This window comes from Carassius gibelio, chromosome A2, assembly GCF_023724105.1.
Source record: "Carassius gibelio isolate Cgi1373 ecotype wild population from Czech Republic chromosome A2, carGib1.2-hapl.c, whole genome shotgun sequence".
In the NCBI taxonomy this organism is placed as follows: domain Eukaryota; kingdom Metazoa; phylum Chordata; class Actinopteri; order Cypriniformes; family Cyprinidae; genus Carassius; species Carassius gibelio.
Window position 1 is genome coordinate 13,695,134 of NC_068372.1, and position 21,246 is coordinate 13,716,379.

General features: G+C 35.6%; 1 protein-coding gene and 2 long non-coding RNA genes across 3 annotated transcripts; all 3 read right to left on the reverse strand.

Annotated features, from left to right (window-relative positions):
* Positions 1-2,224: 2,224 nt before the first annotated feature.
* On the reverse strand, positions 2,225-3,821 carry LOC128027179 (uncharacterized). The gene is made up of 3 exons (XR_008186644.1): positions 3,771-3,821; positions 3,578-3,642; positions 2,225-2,870 (listed from the first exon to the last, which is right to left on the reverse strand). It is a non-coding gene; the product is annotated as an uncharacterized LOC128027179 (long non-coding RNA).
* A 57-nt stretch (positions 3,822-3,878) lies between these two features.
* LOC128027168 (uncharacterized) lies at positions 3,879-5,072 on the reverse strand. The gene is made up of 3 exons (XR_008186642.1): positions 4,842-5,072; positions 4,157-4,410; positions 3,879-3,996 (listed from the first exon to the last, which is right to left on the reverse strand). It is a non-coding gene; the product is annotated as an uncharacterized LOC128027168 (long non-coding RNA).
* An 11,490-nt stretch (positions 5,073-16,562) lies between these two features.
* On the reverse strand, positions 16,563-20,353 carry LOC128027154 (alpha-amylase-like). The gene is made up of 10 exons (XM_052614469.1): positions 20,157-20,353; positions 19,897-20,043; positions 19,613-19,810; positions 19,011-19,241; positions 18,801-18,934; positions 17,882-18,004; positions 17,680-17,779; positions 17,449-17,570; positions 16,943-17,068; positions 16,563-16,789 (listed from the first exon to the last, which is right to left on the reverse strand). Exons 1-10 carry the CDS (start codon positions 20,322-20,324, stop codon positions 16,600-16,602), a joined length of 1,539 nt encoding a protein of 512 aa, XP_052470429.1. The 5' UTR covers positions 20,325-20,353; the 3' UTR covers positions 16,563-16,599.
* Positions 20,354-21,246: the final 893 nt, after the last annotated feature.

Below are 21,246 nucleotides of genomic sequence, written 5' to 3' on the forward strand. Positions count from 1 at the left end.
GCACCGCATTTAACTTTCAGTAATGATAACGGCGTTGTAACAACGGGAAAAGTAATTAGTTAGATTACCCCGTTACTGAAAAAATAACACAGATAATGACACAGGCAGGCAAATAATGACACAGGCAGCACCACACACAAATACATAAATACAATCCAAATATATTCCACAGATCTAAAAGTACAAAAATACTTATTACAATGAAATTACGATTTCTGCCCTGGACTATATGCAAGAAAAGTGAACCACATTTGGCTTAGTTTCATGTAGGATTAATACAGGTGTGCAGGAGTCAATGTGAGTTTTCATTAAAATGTGTCAATCGTTCTTCTCCATTTCTATCTATAAAATTTACTGTACTGTTCCAGTCAAAGTTTGTATCCTCTCTGCACCAGTATTTGGTGCATAAATATTAATAAAAACAAAAGTAGAACCATTGATAATTGTTTGAACAGCCAAAATTATACCTCTTTCTTTTAATTCCTTCTTTCTGTGTTTATTGACAGACGCAGCAGTGATTATATAAATAGTCTTTGAAAATAAAATAGCTACTCCTCCACTAACATTTCTACCATTAATCATAAATAAATATCAACATATTATGTTACACCAAATAAACAAAATAATGATCTTTAAAAAAGCATCATGTGACCCCTTTAAAGTCCTTTCATGTCACCATTTCACCAGCCTACTTCACATGATTGGCCTGACTTCACTTGGGCTTCATTATTTATGATAATTTCATGAAATAGTAAATTATGTACCATACATGGAATACTGATTACCATTATTGCAACTTTTGGCCTAGCATGGTTTTATGCAGTGCTTTTGTAGTCATTTATCATCCATTTTCTTAGTGGTGTAATTTGATTTATAAAATGAGACAAACTGCAGATCCAGAATCATTCCACAAATGTAAGCGTGTCTGTCCCATGTAATTTTCAACTGATTAATGAATAAGAATGTAAAATGACCGATCCACTTCTCATTACTGTCCAAAGAAAATTTAACTTCTTGTGCCAGATCATGATTGGTTGGTGAATTATACATGACAAACGGGCAGTGGTAAATTATTTAATGTACTAAAATAATTAAATTGACACACTAGCTTTGATTGTTGAAGAAAAAAAGTTTACAATATTGTTTAGTTTGTTGTTTCCTTCCGGTGACCCACTTACTGAAAGAAGGTTTCCGAACAAACTGTGGAATATGAGTTAGTCAAGCAAAATGCACGCAACTCATAGCAATGCCTCCGATTGACAGATATGTAAAAATAGACAGAGTTTTCAAACTTTTGAGCAATTAATTACTGTTTTGTACACATTTTCATGTTAATTATAATTCAAATGTGTTTTGTTTTATTGACCATAATATCATTGCTATTTGTCTGAGAGGGGCACTTTTAAATAAATTTGAAAAAGGGCAGGCACTTGAGCCCCCAACCCCCCCCCCCCCCCCCTCTACACGTGCCTAATTCATACTAACTTTAAACTTTTAGTAAATTAATTTTGTTTTATTTGTGTTTTTTGATTTATTTATTTTTAATACGTCTATATTTTAGTTATTTTAGTACTTCATAAACTAAATAAAAATAATAAACGATATAGTTATATATCGTTTTTTATTCATTATTATATATATTTTTTATATTTATTTAATTATTTTTTAACACTTACTGTAGTTACTGAAATGCAACTGTTTTCTGTAGCCCTGGTCTCTCTCTCTCTCTGCACTCTAAAAACTGCTGGGTTGAAAACAACCCAATTTGGGTTATTTTGACAACCCAGCGCTGGGTCAAAAAGGGACGAACCCAGCGCTGGGTTGTTTTAACCCAACCAGTTGGGTTATCATATTTAACCCAGCCTGCTGGGTTGCCTTTCTTATGGTTTAAAATTACTATATTGCAGGGTTTAAAAAAACAAAGCGGGTGTTTTTTTATCACTGTATTTCAGAAGGAAAACTACTGTATTTAGAAAATGTTCGATATCATTTCGCATGTGCTTGATAAGGCAGCGTTTGTGAGCTCAGCACTGCTCTGCAGCCGTTACCGGAGAAACCTACCTCTCCCGCTCTTAGCGCGTCCTGCTGGCAGAAAATAAACTCGCAGAGTGCAGCCATGTGGGGAAACAATGCATTTCTACGTTAAAATGAACCCAAATTGAGCTAGGCATTAAACCTACAAATGTTGTTCATTTTAAATATCACTTTTACACACAAATAATAATTACCAAAAGGAAAATATTTATTAAAAACAAGAGAAAAGTCAAAAAGTAACATGTTAGAAGAAATGCAGAAAAGGATGGCATTAACAGTTACAGAGTTCATAAACAAAGCATTGAACATTTGATGAATATAACTTAAGCTCAAATTGGACTTTGTTCAATTGTATATATTGTATAAAAATATACGAAAACACATACAATAAATTTACAATTAGTTAGGTTTTTTTCCAACTATTCTGGCATGACAGTACACAAATAAATCACAACATTAACTTTGATATTATAACATTTAACAGACGCATGTGTGTGTGTGTGTGTGAAAGAATGTGAGCAGGTGTATGAATGACAGAGTGTAAACTCTTCTACTAAACAACACAGAAAAAGCATTTAACTTTTTTTTTTTAACAAATTATACACTTACAGTTTGTTTCATAGTCCATGAATACAGATCATGCATCACGGTCAATTTTCATGATCTGTTTAGCATAACTGATGTAATCATGAAGAAACCCCATCTGCACAGCATTTGACATCTTCTACATCATCCAGGGCAGCGTCCTCCTTTAAAACCACCGCTGTTTAGGGGAAAGAAGATTCTCCTCTCTGACCAGGATTCATCCCAGTCACCGCCTATTCTTCATCAGTGGCCTAAGAGAAACACATTTGAAAAAATTAAACATTTAATTAAACTATCCATTTTCAGGTTGAGGTGTATTCACATCCGTAAGGAAAGATAAATTATCGGTTTTAAAGTTTCAACACTTTGTGCGGTTGTTTAATGTCTCAGTCCACCACAGCGCTCCAGAATGCTATAATGGCAGCACTGGTGTGAGGACATGCAATATTGTTTGAATAAATATTGCTTTCAGAAAGCTTCTTTACTGAAACATTAAAACAGACATGACATTCACATACCTCACAATATTCATGTACGTGGAGGGCTGCTCTTCAAACCGTTAGTTCACCAAATAATTAAAATGTTTATAATTTACTCTCCTCATGTTTTTCCAGACTCATACAAAATCTGCTAATTTTTTGGAAAGCGTATGAATATATTTAATATTCTCTTTTTGTGTCCTCCATTGCTGGTCTGGGAGACCAGTATTTTATTTTGAACATACATGTTTGCTATCATATAATTTAAGATGTATTCATATATAAATATCAGAATTTACTTCTACAATAACTCTATATTTATGAAGCTTGAAAATACTGATTATCTAAACTATAAATGGATTAACAAATATTATGAGAAAACTAAAAATATATTAATTTATGTTGTAAAGACAGACAAAAGTCTTATAGGTTTGGAATGACTTGAGGGCAAGTAAATGATTTTTTTGTGTGAACATTACCTCTAAGAGTGAAGACCAAGAATAATGACTCTCCAAATCAGACAACTCCAAAGTTGGTTTGAGTTCTGCAATAAAAAACACAGACATCAATGGTCTTAATGAAATGACCACGTAATCGCACTGTTGTTGCATCAAAATGTGAAGTAAACTGGCAGGAGACAACAGAAAAATTTATTTTCTAAAAATAACTTACATAAAATCTCAAAGGAATGATGCTCTCCAATGTCTCTTGCTTTTAACTTCTACAAAAACAAAAAACAAACATTATTTTACTCTTAGTAAAAAAACAACAACTGATAACATGAAATTATGAAGTTTACTTGCCTTAAACTATCTTTCCCTCTCTTCAGAAGAAGCTGAGAAAACCACTTCCTCACACAAGCAGACTTGTGTGTCCTTAACTCCAGTTAGTTTGAGTTCTGCAAAGAGGGACATCAATGGTTTCAATAAAATATTAACATATACATACATACATATATAAAATCACACTGTTTTTGCATCAAAATGTGAAGTTAACAGGCAGGACACAACAGAAACATTAATTTTCTAAAAAAAAAAAGTAATAATAATTTAACTTACATCAGTCTCAAAAGAATGAAGTTATCTTGTCTCTGGATTTCAACATCTAAAAAAACACACACATTATTTTAGTCTTAGTAAAAATAAAGATAACTTGATGTTATTCTGAAGTTTACTCTCCTTAAACCGTCTGTCCCTCTCTTCAGAAGAACACCTCCTCCTCATCCTCACACAGGTCTGTGACTCCTCACACAAACAGCTTCTGTGTCTTTAACTCTCAGCGCGAGGACAATGAAGACAGGAGCTGGACAAGTCTGAAATATTACATGTAAAACATACTTTTAACAGTTACCACTTCAACAGCCTCAAAATAATTATGCTAGTCTTTACTACACAATGCCGTTTCCTTTAGGAGACAAACATACATTCAGTTTAACCGCGAAAAAAAAAGACAAATTCACATGAGCGTAACCGTGACCATAACCGTCTGTTAACGCCTCAAAGAGAACAGATAATGTAAAATCTTATGTAAATATGACAAAATACATTCACAGACGTTATATTAAAAGTACATCCTCCGTTCAGTAACGTTACATGAGGCAGTTAAGACCTCCGTGTCCGAGGCGAAAACCGCGTCCGTTTTTTTTATATATATATAACGTTAAGCTCCTTTGTTTCTGCCTTTCATACAACCGGGTAAACAATAAAAGATAACTTTACATTTTGAATATTTAACGTTACTTACCATAGTCTTTCACTCGCTTCTCGCTTCTATCACGCTGAGAAAATGGCGGCTGCTCGCACTGGAGACGTACGATTTTGACGTGACGTGCGTGCTCTCCTTCACGTCCGCGTCCTCAACCCACCCCGCTGGGTTAAAAAAGAGAGTTATTTTCAACCCAAACTTGGGTTAAAACATCCCAAAGTCCTATCCAACGGCCTCAACCCAGCAGTTGGGTTGAAAAAACAACCCAGCGTTTTTTAGAGTGAATGTTCTGGATAGATGGGTCACAAACAGGTTTTGACATTCTAAAGCTAGTGGACCCAGCCATGCAATTTTAATGCATTGTATTGCCATAGGGAGTCGTATATTATTGAAATATTTATGTGGTCTTCATACTATGGAACAATATTCAATACTTTTTTCAAAAGCAATTGCAAATTGTATTTTCAATTGTGTTTTCCACATGTGGATGCATAAATTGTGATATAATCCAAATGCAATTAAAAATCTTTGCATCACTGTTCGCGAATGCAGTTTCTGCCACATTTCAAATGAAAAAGCATGTGAAAGTCCATTTGCAACTGTATTTCCCATGTCTTATGAGTTGTTGTGTTGTTTGTCTCAATAACCAGTCTGTATCGCTGTTATCTCAACTTTATTAATACACTCTCAACTACATGACTGCTCTCTCAACTTTCGCGATCACTCAACCCTGTTCTCGCGATATCACTACACTACATCCTTCCCTTTGTTAGTATTAGAGAACTCATACCATCAAATAACAAATTACTTTTGTTTTAATCACTTATACTTGTTTTAACCACTTTAATGTTACTGTTACTCTGAACTAGGGATATGCCCGTATCACATTTTTATGTTACGGTTAATTGCTAATGCTTTTATCACGTTGTAATGAATTAAAACTCCATGATCACGGGAAGAAGGAGGCGGGAACTGGAGGACAATCAAATAAGGTTTTAATAATCAAAATAAAGACAAAACACAAACTAAAACCCAGGCCTGGTCCTCTCTCGTCCGTCACTGTCGTCGCTCCGGTTTTAAATCCCTCCATCTCCTCCGTGGGACTCGAGACAGGTGGGTCGAGCAGGTGTCGCTCATTTCCAATCACTCCAACGGCCTTGCTCCTGTTCCCATGTCTTTCGGCCCCACCCCACTCGTCACACACGGTATAGGGTATTATCACGGTATTGAAATTTTGTTTTAAAAAAATTGTCATAATACAGTATAACAGGTTAAATAACTTTTTTTCTTATAACAAAAATAACTAAACATTTAAAACAATAAATCAATACAGAAAAATATATAAAAGTTAAATGTTTTACACATTAAAGTGCAAAAGAACTATAAAGACCAATAGGTATCACTTTACAATAAGACCTCATTAGTTAACCTTAGTTAATGCAGTAACATGCAAGGCAAGGCAAGGCAAGTTTATTTATATAGCACATTTCGTACACAATGGTAATTCAAAGTGCTTTACATAAAAGAAAGTAAAAAAAAAAAATTATGAAGAAAAATAATCACAAAAATAAAACAAGCAATTTAAGAACTTGAAAATGAAAATGATTTAAAAATTGACTTAAAATGAATTTAAGACAAATAGAAAATGATTTTACATAAAATATAGTGCAATACATAAAATATAGTGTAATCAGTTCGAACATCGCATAGTGCTCATTCAATAAATGCACAGCTAAACAATGAGCAATCGCTACATTTACTGTAGAAGTTAGTGTCACGGTTGGTAAACCGTGATCTCGGGGTGTTTGCACTATATGGTGAAGTCTGTGTGTTTCGCGTCTGCACTGATTAGTTTGTGGGCGTCTCCGCTAATTGTCACCAGCAACAGCTGTCACTCATTACTCATCCCAGTTGTCTCACTTCTTGTGCTTGTGAGATCATTGTTTATTGTCGTGTATCCTGTTTGTCAGCTTCAGTGTCGTCTGCGTTGGATGTCTGTGTTTCCCCAGAACCTCATCCACTCTACGCACTTCCACTCAGCTACAAACACTTACCTTCGGCTCCATTCCCCGCAGTTCCTGTGCCATCCTCTCCTGCTGCCTACTCACCGTCATCATCCGGATTCCTCACCACCATCTCAGAGTATCGTCTTCTCAGCCTTATTGTTTCCTTGTGTTTATTTATCCATTTTCATTAAAAACGGTTACTCGCATTTGCTTCCAGCCTTTCCTTCACCCCACCGTCACAGTTAGTAATCTTTGTTAAAAAATACAAGTCTTAGTTCATTTTCGCTCGTTAACACAGTTGCAACTTTCAATTTTAACAATGTGTTATTAAATATTGGAATACCTAGATTAATAAATGTTCAGAATAATTTTTTCATTGGCAGTTTATGTTAACTAATGAAGCCATAATGTAAAGTGTTAATGAACAATTAAAGATCAAAACACTTTCAAACAATATCTAGGGCATTTGTAGTCCAGAAGAAAAAATATAATAATAATGGCGTCTCTATGTGGTATGTACTGAAACTGTATATATTTGCTTAGCGGTTTTGGAAAACGACTAAGTTCCACTTTATGTCGTCTTTTTTTTTTTTTTTTAAGCTGTACATGTGGAAAGGGCAGTTTGATGACAACATCGCATGTTGTTTACTTGATGTGCTTACGCGCCGATAGCTAAGTTAACAACACAGAGATATTTGAAGCAGTTTTACTCACCGCATGTGGTTCCAACACACGATCGTGACCCTTTTTCATTGGGACTGCATTATCCTTAAGAAATAAACGATGTGCAAATCCGGTGTCAAACTGGGCCTTGTTTGTAAAACAAGCATCTTCGAAATGCAGGGAACAAACAAAAACACTTGCACAACTCCGTTGATGCTCTGTAAAAATAAACTCCATCCACTGGTCCCTTAATGCTGTTTCTCTTTTGGTAATCTGTGCAGGGTTGTCTTGCCCTGGCAACCAAAAACACACTCCTTTTGTGACTTTTCCCGATGCTCTCGCTCTGATCAATGAATGCCTGTGCTGCTCAGCCTCTCAGTGCTCTGCTATACGGGAGCGCGCGCTCTTCCGGCAGAAGTTCCTTAGGACCCATATAAGGAAATTCCGCTCCATCTAATGTCACACAGACCCATACTCAAAAAAATTTTTCCGAAACTTGTGACAAACCGGAAGAGGTTTTTTTGGAACAAAAATACTCCTTCAAACATACAACTTAATTTTTGAAACTTTGTCCATGTTTAGCATGGGAATCCAACTCTTTAACAGTGTAAAAAACTCAGTATGCATGAAATAGCATTTCACCCCCCTCTTTAAGTCAAAAGAAAAATTTTTCTTGATTCAAGGTCAGTCCTTTTTCTTGGAATCTTTGAAAAACATTTCTCAGTCTTTGCTCCAGCTCATTTTCATTTTCAGCAAACACGACCACATCATCCATGTAGCACATCAACACCTGGCCTCCCACATAACATGGAGTCCATGGCGTTGTTTTTCTTTCTGCAAACACGTGGATATTGAGTTTTTTTTTTTTTTTTTTTTGCAGTACAGGCAAGTTGCTGATTTTGCCCCACAGTCATCTGCTTTGTGTTATCAGTCCACATCTATAACACTTTGTGTCGCTGTCGTTCATTTCAAATCGCCCTCTGCTGGCATTTTGCAGTTTCACTTTTGTGTTGGGAGCTCTTGTACCCTTCATGAAATTAACGTTACTGTCTTTTTCTTTGAAATTGTTTTCTGAAAGAACTTTAGGCTCTGCTTGGGCTGATTCAAAAATTCTAGCAACAGTTAATGCTCTTTCCAATGTAAGCCCTTCTTCCTGCAAGAGTTTATCTCTTAAGGGTCTATGTGCACATTTCTCTACGAGTTGATCTCGAATCATATCACGTTCTAAAGCTGCAAACTCACAAGATTTGGCCAGTTCACTATTCACTGCGTCATCATTGCACGCACCAGACAAGTATCCTGAATAACCCCGCCATTTTTAAATAGTTTCGCTGCCCTAAGCCTCACCTGAAACAATTTCCCTCATTGTCCTGTGTGTGTGTGGGTAGCGGGTGTGTTTCGCATAGAAGATTACGTCACTCCAGTTTCCAGCGGCGTCACTATGACGACCAGGTACTATTGTGGAGGTACTATCTGCAATGGAAAATGGAGCGAAATGCGAGCTGAGACGAAACGAGGCGAGTTGAGTTGAGTTGAGGTGGTACTGGTAATGGAAAAGCGCCAAAACAGACAAATTTCTTGGCACATTACATAATTCTGTCTTTTTTTAACCCCAAATACAGCGATTAAACCCTGCTTACAGCATGAGCAACAACGGTGCGCACAATAAGTCAATATTCACTATTACCCAAACGCTTTTCACCTGTCTCAACATCTCTCACTGTTTCTCTCACTCTGATTGATGCAAATGAGTAAACCGACAGTGCAATTCTACACTTATAACATTTTATTCCTTTATTTTAATCTAGAAAAGAGCATGTCACATCTGCCCTAATATTTTTTACTGTTTAAAAAAAACTAACAAGCTAATAGAAAAACAGTGCCAATCTGTACTTACAGTCAGACTAGCAGAGGAGGAGTAGCAGCATTTTCTGTTTTGTTACGTCTATCAATACTGGAGTGTAAGCAGACTGAGAGATCTTGAGGCAGGTGCTCTATTATAATATAGGAATAAGATACAGGTGGCGAATAGGTAAATACGTGCAGATTTGCATTGTCTGTTTATGTGCCTCAAGAGTGCAAACGTTAAGGCCATGTCCCAAATGGAGCACTTCATGTGCACTTGCGGTCTTATGGTCGTACAATGCCAGCTGCTTGGGTTTGTCTGTTAAGTCTGTTAAATTTATGCAGTTTATTACTGATATTTAATTAAACATATACATGTAAAAGTCTTTAATAAATAAGATAATTGTGCTTGAAATTCTATTTGTATTATTTTTAATTTTTGTTGTTAATAAATGTATATTAATAAGAAATGTGATGTGAGTACTGGTACTGCATTGTTGAAATCTTTTTATGTATTTATTTATTTATATTTTTTTATTATTAATATGCAATAATTATAAATAAATTATCCATTGATCAAAGTATTCGGCATGGTAGTCTGTCGGCAACACGCCTCATAGTATAGTATTGATTGACAGCTTTCTGTGAAGACATAGGAAATTCAAATGCAAAAGGAATTGCAATTCCACTTGAGTTTTGGCAGGTTACATGCACGACACAAAGAAAGTGAAAATAAATAAATAAATAAATAAATGTGGTAATTAATATTGCTATATATTTTTGCATATGCTTCAGTTAGGCTATGTGAAATTGTAAATACATGTCTTAAAAGCTGTCCAATAAGGTTGTAATAATGTCCTTCTCCCTTTTGTTTTGTATCCTTAAGTGAACTGGACCCAAACAACCAAGAGAACCCGAACTGCAAATGTAAACGTGCTAAGTCAATCCACCAATAATCTGAAATCATGTGACCTTTGTGTGAGAGACCAATGTGAGTCGAGCCAACTATAATGCACTTATGTGAAGTCAAAAAAGTAATAAAACAGCTGCAATATGTGCCTGTGATTATAACTTGATAGAAAATCATTTCACAGAAGTGTGAGATGGGGTTTTAAGCACATGGGTAATGAGAGCAGAGGCCATGATGTGGGAGAAATAGCAGAGGGTGGGCACGCACTGCAGTACTCATGCTTCCATCTGCTCCTTCTCATCGCAGCTCACTCTGCAGGGAGCTCAATGAGCCCGGGGAGCATTTGGAACGGGGCTCAGGGTCCACCTCCAACATCGCTGGCAATTACTGGCTGAATACATTTGAATTAGTGCCTGTATTTGGACACTGTGGTGTTGTCATATCAGCTGCTGTCGGCTGTCAACAAACAGTCCATGGAAACGGCTGTTCAAACAATGGAGAGGGGAAAAGCATGGCTAGACTGTAAAATCTTTTGAAAGTTCCTTAAAAATATTTTAGCCATGTGTTGTGTAAATGTTTGACTAGGATTGACAGGGCATATGGAGGTGGATTTTGTTTATTTTTTTTCCTGATAAGGGGATTTTTTTGTCGGGAAGGACCTTCATGACACTGGATGTGATATGATGACTCTGCATGCCATATTAGTCTATAATTTCATCTATAGAATAACAAATTCACATAGTTTCCTGATATCTGAGTGGGGTGCATATCTGAGTGGGGTGCATGAGAAGTTCATATACCTTAATGTAAAATACTAAAAAGAATATATATATATATATCTTTTTATGAAAAGGAAAAAAATATGGTTTTACTTTTTTCTTCCTTCGCCTTGATTTTGTCTATGGATCAAGTTCATTCCAGCTTCAACTTTGACCCCTGTGGTGACTGTGAAAAATGAGTAAATCGAGCAGATGACATGATTAAACCAGAGCCAGTGGGAGGTACAGAAGACACCCAATAACAACTACTCAACACATTAAAACATATTTACTTAGCTACATTATGTCATATTGAAATGCTAAGCAAATTATAAGCCTAGTTTTGTGTATTCTGGAAGTGGAATCATTTTAGAATGTATTATATTTTATTTTATTTATTTATTTTTGCATTTTTAGAAAATAAAATTTGGATTGGTGTATAGTATTAGTATTTTGCTTACATATACATGATCTCCAATAATCTGTCAAAAAGATTCCCAAAATAAAGCTATTTAAAATCTATTTAAAAATCTATTTAAAGCTGCAGTAGGTAACTTTTGTAAAAAACAAAATTTTTTACATATTTGTTAAACCTGTCATTATGTCCTGACAGTAGAATATGAGAAAAAAATCAAGCTCCTCTGGCTCCTCCCAGTGGCCATTTGCAGGAATACATCGCTCCCGGTAAGAAACAACCAATCAGAAATGCAGTCCGTAACTTTTTTATGTGTTAAAAACTTACAAAATGTATATAATAAGTGAGTACACCATGAATCCATTTTCCAAACCGTGTTTTTAGCCTGTCCTGAATCACTAGGGTACACCTATAATAAGTGTTTATATTCGGACTATTTTAGATTGCTTCGGGGGTACCGCGGCGGAGTAACCCAGTACCTTTGTGATTCTTCATAGACATAAACAGAGAGAAGTAGTTCCGGCTACAATGTTCTTCCGCAAGACGCAAGCAGTTCTGTTTATTAACCGCTGAGCGTCAAAAGTTACCGACTGCAGCTTTAAAAGCTATTTATTATTATTATTTTTTTTTTTTTCAAATCAAATAATCCCCATGTTATTTTCAGAAGTTATACAGGACACTGTGGTTTCACAGCAGTATACTTTCTGTGATAAATCAATCTAATACCTCACATTCATGTCAAATGATCAGTAAAGACAAGTAAAAATTGAGGCAAGGGAAACAGAAAATAATCCTTAGTATTATATAAATCAATGTAAATATTATGAAATATGACATCATAAAGTGTATAAATCAGCAAAACTTGCAGCAATTAAAATCACAAGTGGGGGGGGGGGGGCAGCATCTGTCTTGTCACCTCTGAGCAGAGTTTTTTTGTTTGATTGGGGGGGTAATTGAATATGAATCTGGAAAAGTCTTATGATCCCATGCAATAATGGTCTTGTTACGCTGTTCACGCAATAATCCTGCCTCTCATTTCGGTGTGGTTGCTGCTTCTACTGCTGCAGAAGTACAAAGGCCATGTTATCAAGATGTAGCTGTTAGCAGAATGCAATAAGAATCAGTTTGCACCATCTAGACTGTCATGAATGAACTAAATATGTGTTATTGTACAATAAATGTAAAAAAAAAGAAAGTTGATGAGAAATATACTTTGTTTTAATAAATAAAATATGAATTACAGGGTAAAACACTGTTTTTCTTGATACACTGATATAGTGTAAATAATGTTTAACCTGAAGAGTGTGTCAACACATGAATTTATATAAAACATAAATGTGAGGACTTTACCTCCTCATTTCAGAACACCACTGCAGAAATCTATATTTAGACAACCCATCACAATATTAAAACATAGTGAGTACAAATGCAGCCCTAATCTAAATTCATAATATGTTTAGAAGATTCCATTTTTTAAAAATGTATAAGCATAATATTTGGAGCTTTTGGAAACTGTTTTGCAACTGTTTCCTTGTCCCCCCTTTAGATAATTAGGGGGAAAAAGTCTGTGGTTAGGTAATCCACCATATGTGCACTGACAGTCAAGTTCACTGTAAGCATAATACATTATAGTGCAAGGGACAGGGGTGTAGGTACAAGGGACAGTGTTGACGGTGATGTCAAAAAACATCAGTAAAATTGACAAGTCCAAACTTCTGACCTGCAACAGTGACACTTGAGCGTCTAATCGGAGGGTACAGCTCTCCCCTCTGTCCAAAGCACAGTTTATTTACTGAATCCAATAAGGTGGTGTATCATCTTAAAGAGTAAAAAATAAAAATAAATTAATGTAATTAATACATATACATTATAATAATATTTTTTTAAATGTGTGCTTGTATACGGCATTCATTAAACTGTTAATTTCAGTATTTTTTTATTTATTTACAAAAATTAGTAGTTTTAACTTATATTATTTACACCTCAAAATGAATGATCAACGAACATTGTTACCCTTCATATATCTATATAATAAAGTTATTGTTTTCTAGATTGTCATCAGACCGGAGTTACCATGACGACAAAGTGGGATGGTGTGGTGAATGTCACCTTTGCTGTCTAAACTCTCATGTCTGGAGCTCAGGTCTGTGTGTGTGAGTATATGTCGAGCTGTTGAGTGTGTGTGACGGGGCAAGGAGGGTGGCCCCTTGGGCCCCTGCTGCCCTGACGGCCCTGCCACAGCTGCACTCAGGTGAAACCGACGTGGTGGCAGCAGCATGAAAGCTCAAAAAAAGAAAAGAAAAGGAAAGATACCTCCAAGATCAAAGATTGAAATATGTTTCTTGGTAACCAAATACAGTATCTTATGTTGTGCCTAAATGTGGTGCTGTAGTAAAAAAAAAAAAAAAAAATCATAGAACACTTGTTTTTATTCGGAATGTTCCACTTTCTTTGATGATGCTTCTTTTTAAAGTCTGAATGGAGAGAAACAAGCTGTAATTAATTAATGCCGAAATGACTAATTATTTCTACAATTATTGCTGAGCATTTTTATAAATCTAATTTTTGTGGTTTACCTATTCAAAACAGCTTACGACGTTATGAAACATGAGTAATGCAACTCATTGCACCTTTTTTATTACAATTATTAAGAACATTAAGTACAATTACAAGTATTAAAGTATAAAACTAAAACAATAGTGAGGAAAATTGAGTTGGTAACTTATCAATAAAGTTCAGCTGTGTAATTACCTAAAGCATTGAGTATATTGTGAACTAACAATGACCAATATATTTACAGCATTTGTTAATCTCTGTATATCTTGATTTTTATTTTTTTGTACAAACACTAATAATAATTTCAAGTTATGCTAATATTAGGTTATGTATTTTAAATAGGATTTAAAAATTAACAATGGTATATTTATAAACTAACATTAAGCTAAATCAAATATTTATGAATAATTAATATGCATTACGGAAAGTTAAATGCAGTGATTGTTGGATTAATGCAAATTTTATTAAATTAAATCAATTTAAATATTTTAAATAAGTTAGCAACAGTTACTTGGTTGTTACCATGTCAGGGATACGCGGGACTCAGATGCAGGTAACAGAGTTTATTAGCCCACACTGGGCAAACAGGAAAAACAGAAGAATGGCTACTCCTCAGAGCAGAGCAAAGGAAACCTCTCAGCGGGGACCAGTCCAAGCGTCTTCTGTGACGCAACGTCAGATCTCATCCACCAGAGCGTCGTTGGGGGACGCAGCGTCAAGTCACACCAAAATCCCTGAAGGAAAGGACAGAGTGCAGAGAGGAGCTGGGGGTCAGGTCTCAGAAGATCCAAAAGAGAGGTGAGGCAGGGACCGGAGGCAGAACCAGTCTAGACTGACAAGAGCAGTACCCGGGGAAAGAACACAAATCCAAAAACACGACAAGGCAGGACTAGGCAGACAGGTTGAAACAATCACACTCGAAGCACAAAACAATCACAACGGTCTGACAAAAGACAGAGCACGAGAGGAACTAAAATAGAGGAGAGCTAATGAGGAAGGAGTGGCTACAGGTGTGACGGAACACAGGGAATTAAGGGTAATGAGTGGGAGGGGGAAGAAACACTGACAGCAGAACACATGAGCTGTCAAAACAAAACCCATGTGTTCTGAGACTAGACACACAGACAACAAGACAAAAATATAGCAACACAGACCTAAGTCATGACATACCATTGATTTGTTAATCTATTTTAGATTTCTACCAAATTTGCACAAGACATTTACTTAAAATAATTCAGTATAATAAAAATAATAATAATAATAATAATTTAAAAAAAAGTTCACTAACAGATTAGTTTTAACAGCATGTTTTACTGACATTTATACATGTTAGGACTCTCTGCTTTATTAAAGTCTATTGTTTTAGGGAATACATTTGTGTCACTTTTGATGTGAGGCGAGTAATAGATTATTCATTGTCTGGGGTACTATGGGTGTAGTGGTCCATCTTAGCATTCGTTAAGGCAAGACCCTGTAGAGCTGCTGGGTTATGCTCTGCAATGTGTGGCCAGTAACTCTGACAGGTCATTATTGACCATCATGCTGAGTGATGGACTGCAAGGACCTAGCTTGCATTCATTTATTTTGCCATTATGAGGAAAAGACGCGGCTTTTTTCTCTCTCTCAGGCTTTGCACTCACACGTGAGATATTATTTTGCAACCTGGTCTCCTAAAAAAACGTATGTTTTGCGCAACCCCGTTTTTACATACCTTACTGCATGTAAGTTTCGCCGCAGTTTCAAAGAGAAATGGCCAATGAGTAGCGCTAAAACATGGATTCAATATGTGAACTCTGGCACGTTTTAATTACATTAATATATTGGTATTGCTGTGTTTCTTCTGGTACGTATTGAAACGGTTCAGAATTCAAATATCCGTGGACGGACGCTAAAAGTTAATGCTCTATCGTTTTGGAAATATGCCCCACACCAAATCTAACCATAAACCACCCCGATAGTGTAAAAAAATGACAAACTGATATAAAAATGCATTTGTTGATTCAACCGTGCAGTTTCAACTGCCTTATATGCAGATTTGAACTGTTTTGTCGAACCATGGTTACACAGGATTCTCTGCACCTCTCAAGTACATCTTTGTACACCATGAGCTACCGAACAAACTTAACGTCTATGAAAACCCATAGATATGTAGCTGGATATGTGTGATGTTATCGTTCAAAAGCATCAGTTTTCAAACTTCCAAGCTTACTTGTATTGTTTTGAAGTCATAACATGATCTTTTCAAGTAATTATGTGAAAATGATGCTTCATTCATTTATTCTGGAAACTGCAGTGATATGTACTTATTGGTATTTCGTGTCTCGCTAAAAAGTGCCCCCAGGTATGTTTATGACATGAGACCAGGTAGTTATTTTTACAGTTTTTATGTATTATTGTACTGCTTTTAAAGCACAGTATATTGGGTGAATGGAATTCGGAATTTTTTTTTTGCAGTGAAACTAAAATATTTTATGGTTACAATTATAGTATAGTCCTTAATAATAAATAATACATAAGCTAGAAATGTACTTTTTGCAACTGGAGCCAACAGGATAAGAAAGTGTAAAAAAATAAAAAAATAAAATAAAAACAATTTGACACTATATATAACTTTTATACTGCTCTTTTATTTAAGTAATAATATTTAAAGTTTGGAGTCAGAGTGAATTGCCATAAACGGGTCTTCTTCCCCGTTGCTGATTCTGAAGGAAGCACGTCCATCTCCTCCAACTACCACCTGTTTCCCAGTACATCTGCCACTTTCCTTCTGACCAGAGATCACATCACAGTAGGTGCCTCCTGGTAGACCAGTGTTTAGGGTTGCATTCAGCTCCCTAAAGCACAAGTGAATAATATAGATTATTGATAACAGTGACTGTAGCTATATACACAGCACATACAAACACAAGTTTGTTTCAAATACATTATTTGTCACAATAGAAAAACTAACTAAAAACTTTTCTCATACTGAAAGAACAAATTCTTACCAGTCATCGTTGTTAATGACAAGGAACCCTTTATTACCACGGCTGAAAGAGATCTGGTTGCTTCCATTGTCCCACCAGTTAGAGAACGCCTGTCCATTTACAACATTACGGAAGGCCACCATGTTTCTGTGGAGTAAGGTTTGCTTTATTGTACATTCCCTATAATAGTTATTCTCAGAATGCCTTGATGGCAAATTTATCTTATGCATCAATGTACTTTTAAAAAAAAAATAAAATACAGTAAAAACAGTAATACTGTGAAATATTCTTACAATTAAACAAACTTATTTTCTATTTCAACATATCTTCGCATTTATGATCAAATTTAATGCAACCTTGCTGAGTAAAAGTATACTGTACATTTTAAAATGATAATTCAATTATAAGTAAATAATAATAAAAACATATAAATCTTATTGTATTGTAATCTTATTATAATCCTATTTGCCCCGAACATTTTATTAGTGTAAGGCATTTTCGCAATGGACCTGTAGGACAGAACTCACTTGATCTGACGCCATCTGTGTTCACAAACCCATCCATCACCACAGGTAGAGTCAGGGTTGATGGGGACAGGTTTAGTGGATCCATCACCATTGCTGGGAGGTCCCTGCCAGTCATTTTTATCCTGAATAATGAGAAAGTGAGCAATTATTAAGAGAGAGAAAAAAAAGAAAAAACTTAAAACAGATTAGCATATATTTTCTCATCTGACTAAGCTTGATCATTTACAGTACCTGTCCATTCACAATGTTGCGGTCCCACCGGTAGCTGGACATTACTCTGGTAAATCCATATGGGTGGGCCAGCATAAAGGCTACAGCCATTTTGTAAAGCCTAGAAAGAGAAGGATGAATAAAGATGAAAGGAAATGTTATTTTTTTTATTTATTTTTTTTTGCCAAGCATATGCTGTAAATTAAAATAAAATGAATTGCACCTGGCATCCCAGAATGTCACAATAGATGCACCTCCTGCGCCATGTCCCCTCTGGTTATCGTGGTTGTCAGTAAACACTAAAGCTTTATCAGAAGGCATGAAGCCCCAACCTTCACCCCAGTTCCTGAAACAAAAAAGGCAGTTCATCCGTCAATTTTTATTTGCAAGAAACCATAAATACAACAGTGACAAAGCAGAGTTAACAATAAGGTTCACATATTTATGCAATATTGCTCACAAAATGAACTTCTTGTTCTTTATTATTGTTCAGAAGTTAACATGGAGTAATTCTACTTCATCTTAATTTATTTTTGTTACACTATTATAAATATTTCCAATTGCAGTAGAACTGTTGTGTGTCTCGGAGCTGCCCCAGCGGTGCTTCATTCCTGCACGAGTTTATGGATATAACAAATTGAGTTGGTAAATGACTCAATTTCTCACTCATAAAAACTTGTTACTTGTTTCATTTCTGAAAGAATCAGTGTTTCAAATGAATCGGCTGAGTGAATTATTCAATTTTTTACTCAAAAACACTTTTCACTTGTTTCATTCCTAGATGAATAAGTGCTTTGTGCTTTGCTTTGTTTCTGAATGAATCTGTATTTCGAAACAAGTTATGAATCAATTGCCCACTCATAAAAAGAGTGGTTTGTTCCAGAATTAATATGGATTTTGAATAAATCGTTTAATTCAATGACTCGTACAGTTACTTGACACCACATAACAATGGCTTTACATTGTAGCACTAATACATAATTCAACAGTTTGTCTGCAAACACAGACAATTAGAGTAATACAAACAGTGAAAAGTCCCAGTGCTGTTGGACTGTACATCTAACACTGTTTGACCAATCAAATTTGATGACCAAATAACCGTTGTATAATTACTAGTAATGTACTTCCACAATTTTACTTACTTGACAAAGGAAAGTTTTTCTCCATTCCATTTGCGGATGACATTGCCCAGCTTGGCACCATACTTGAACTCAGTCACCCTTCCAATTCCAGTGTACTGGCCCGATGTAATGGGCTCCCCACCGAGATCAATAACCTAATAACATACGTAGTAAGCGATAATACATATCTTGTCATCTTTTTGTATTTCTTTTGGAAATGAGTAGAAATACCTCTTGAAAGATAAAAGGTCTGGAACCAGATGGAAACCACTTTGTGTTCAGATTATTAAGACGGCCATAGACAGCAGAAAGATCACCGGGCCACATGTGTTTGCAGGCGTCCACTCTGAACCCAGCCACTCCCATGTCAATCAGCTTGTTCATGTAGTCAGCCACCTTACCGCGCACATAGTCCTTCTCCAAAGCCAAGTCCAGAAGACCGACCAGACGACAGTTTCTCACCTGCCATGATTACAGTGCTCAGATTTGTAATATGGAAATAACAAGAGTCCACACTGCACAATAAATTGATGGTTAATATCAGAGCTGATCCTCCCTTTACATAAAGTATGCAAACTGCGTAGGGCCCCCCTTGCTCTCAAAGATGATTCAATTTTAGTTTTGTTTTTGAATTTGGCCCACTTATGTAATTTATTTTAATGCAGTTTTGCGGACGTCCTTTCTATATTACAATCAATTAAATCATGTAACATGAATGTTATACAGTGTCTTATTCCAGACAACGAGATTCGAGACAAAGTGATCTAGGGCGCCCAGATGTCTAGGATCAGCACTGGTTAAAATGAACACTTTGACATGATATCATCTCATACCTGATTGACATCGTTGTAGTTTTCAATGTTTCCACTGCCGGTGTTGCATTTGCCATCATTGAAGTCCAAGTTAGAGTAAGGAACTGTGGGGAAGTCCTTCCTGTTGGCATCGAAATATGAACCACAACTTGAGTGGGTACCAGCTCCACCACCTGCTCCACACATGTGGTTGATGACTGCATCAACATAGATGTAAACCTACAAAACAAACAGAAGTATACGAATTTTACACAGGAAAAATAAAGCAATACACCAGCTATACCCTGTTTGTCTTTTATATTTACCCCAACATTGTTGCACCTAGTGATCATGTCTCTCAGCTCATTTTCATTTCCTGATCTTGAACACAGATTGTAACCGATTGGCTGATATCTCTGCCACCAAGGGTGCCAGGGGTTTGTGACAACAATGCTCTCACTTGGAGGGGAGATCTGAAATAGGAAATCAATATTTTCTCATAAAAAATTCTCATAAAGCACATACAATTATAAATTGCAAATGAACTCCTTGCAGGCTTAACTATAATGATGTGTTAGAAAAATACCTGAACTCCACCATAGCCATTTGGTCCAAGGTAGCGTTCACACTCTGCTGCGATATCAGCCCAGCGCCATTCAAACAGGTGGACGATGGCAGTTTTTCCATCTTTGGTGTTTGGATTAAACTGAGCAAGGCTCAGTCCAAAAAGCGCAGCCAAGATTAAAAGCTTCATCCTTCCCTGGTTCAGAGAAAAACCTACAACATAACCTAGGCTCATGTTCTGTTTATATACAAAATGGCATTTTTACTCTGACCAATCAGGGACCTCAAAGGTTTGGGAAAGCTACTTTTAACAGGTGAAAAACACCGTCCATTTCCCATGGTGGAAACTAAAAATACAGACCTCTTTAAATATACTTATCAGCATAAACATTAAGATATAAAAAACTGTTAGGTAACAAAAGAAACTTAGGTAATGAAAAAAAAATAGTTTTCCCCTCCAAAAACTCATTGATATCATAAAGATGAAACTATAAGCTGTAAATTATTTCATTGCAAAGTCTAATGCCCGCACTGGCTTTCATTGTACTACATTAAATCAACTTGTATCATATAAGGTGCTATATAAATAAAATTGACTTTACTTAATGACTTAAGAACCAGAAAGAAGAAAAAAAAAACCCTCTTGATTCATATGCTATGTAATGAGGTCGTTTTTGAAACTTTCACAAATATTATGTGGGAATTTTTTTTTTAAAACAATACACAATTTATCTTAATTTATCATGATTAATAGTCCCTGGCTTATATAAGCACTCATTTTGTCTGGATATGCGATTGTATGTTTTTTTTTTTGTTTTTTTTGATGAACTACTAATAGTAATATAATTAACTGGTACAATACTTGTTTAAATAAAGCAGTGGATGATGTATTATATAAATCCTTCCTTTTTACAATGTAACTAGCATACTAAAATATATTAAAACCCATGGCAAAACAACATTGAAATTATACACTAGTTGCACTTTACTTGATACCTGCATAAGTTATGAAAATTATAATATGATTATATACTTCTAATACTAATGTGTACTGCTTACACAGTTACTTGACATTTAAAAAATAAACAGAAAAAGAATATAATAAATAGAAA

What these genes read in the sequence shown, in the direction of transcription:
- LOC128027154 (XM_052614469.1), bottom strand. Translation starts at nt 20,324, where the DNA reads ATGAAGCTTTTAATCTTGGCTGCGCTTTTTGGACTGAGCCTTGCTCAG. An exon ending in CTAGGTGCAACAATGTTGGG is followed by an intron (nt 19,811 to 19,896) that starts GTAAATATAAAA and finishes TTTGTTTTGTAG; the next exon opens with GTTTACATCTATGTTGATGC. An exon ending in GTCATTAACAACGATGACTG is followed by an intron (nt 16,790 to 16,942) that starts GTAAGAATTTGT and finishes CTTGTGCTTTAG; the next exon opens with GGAGCTGAATGCAACCCTAA.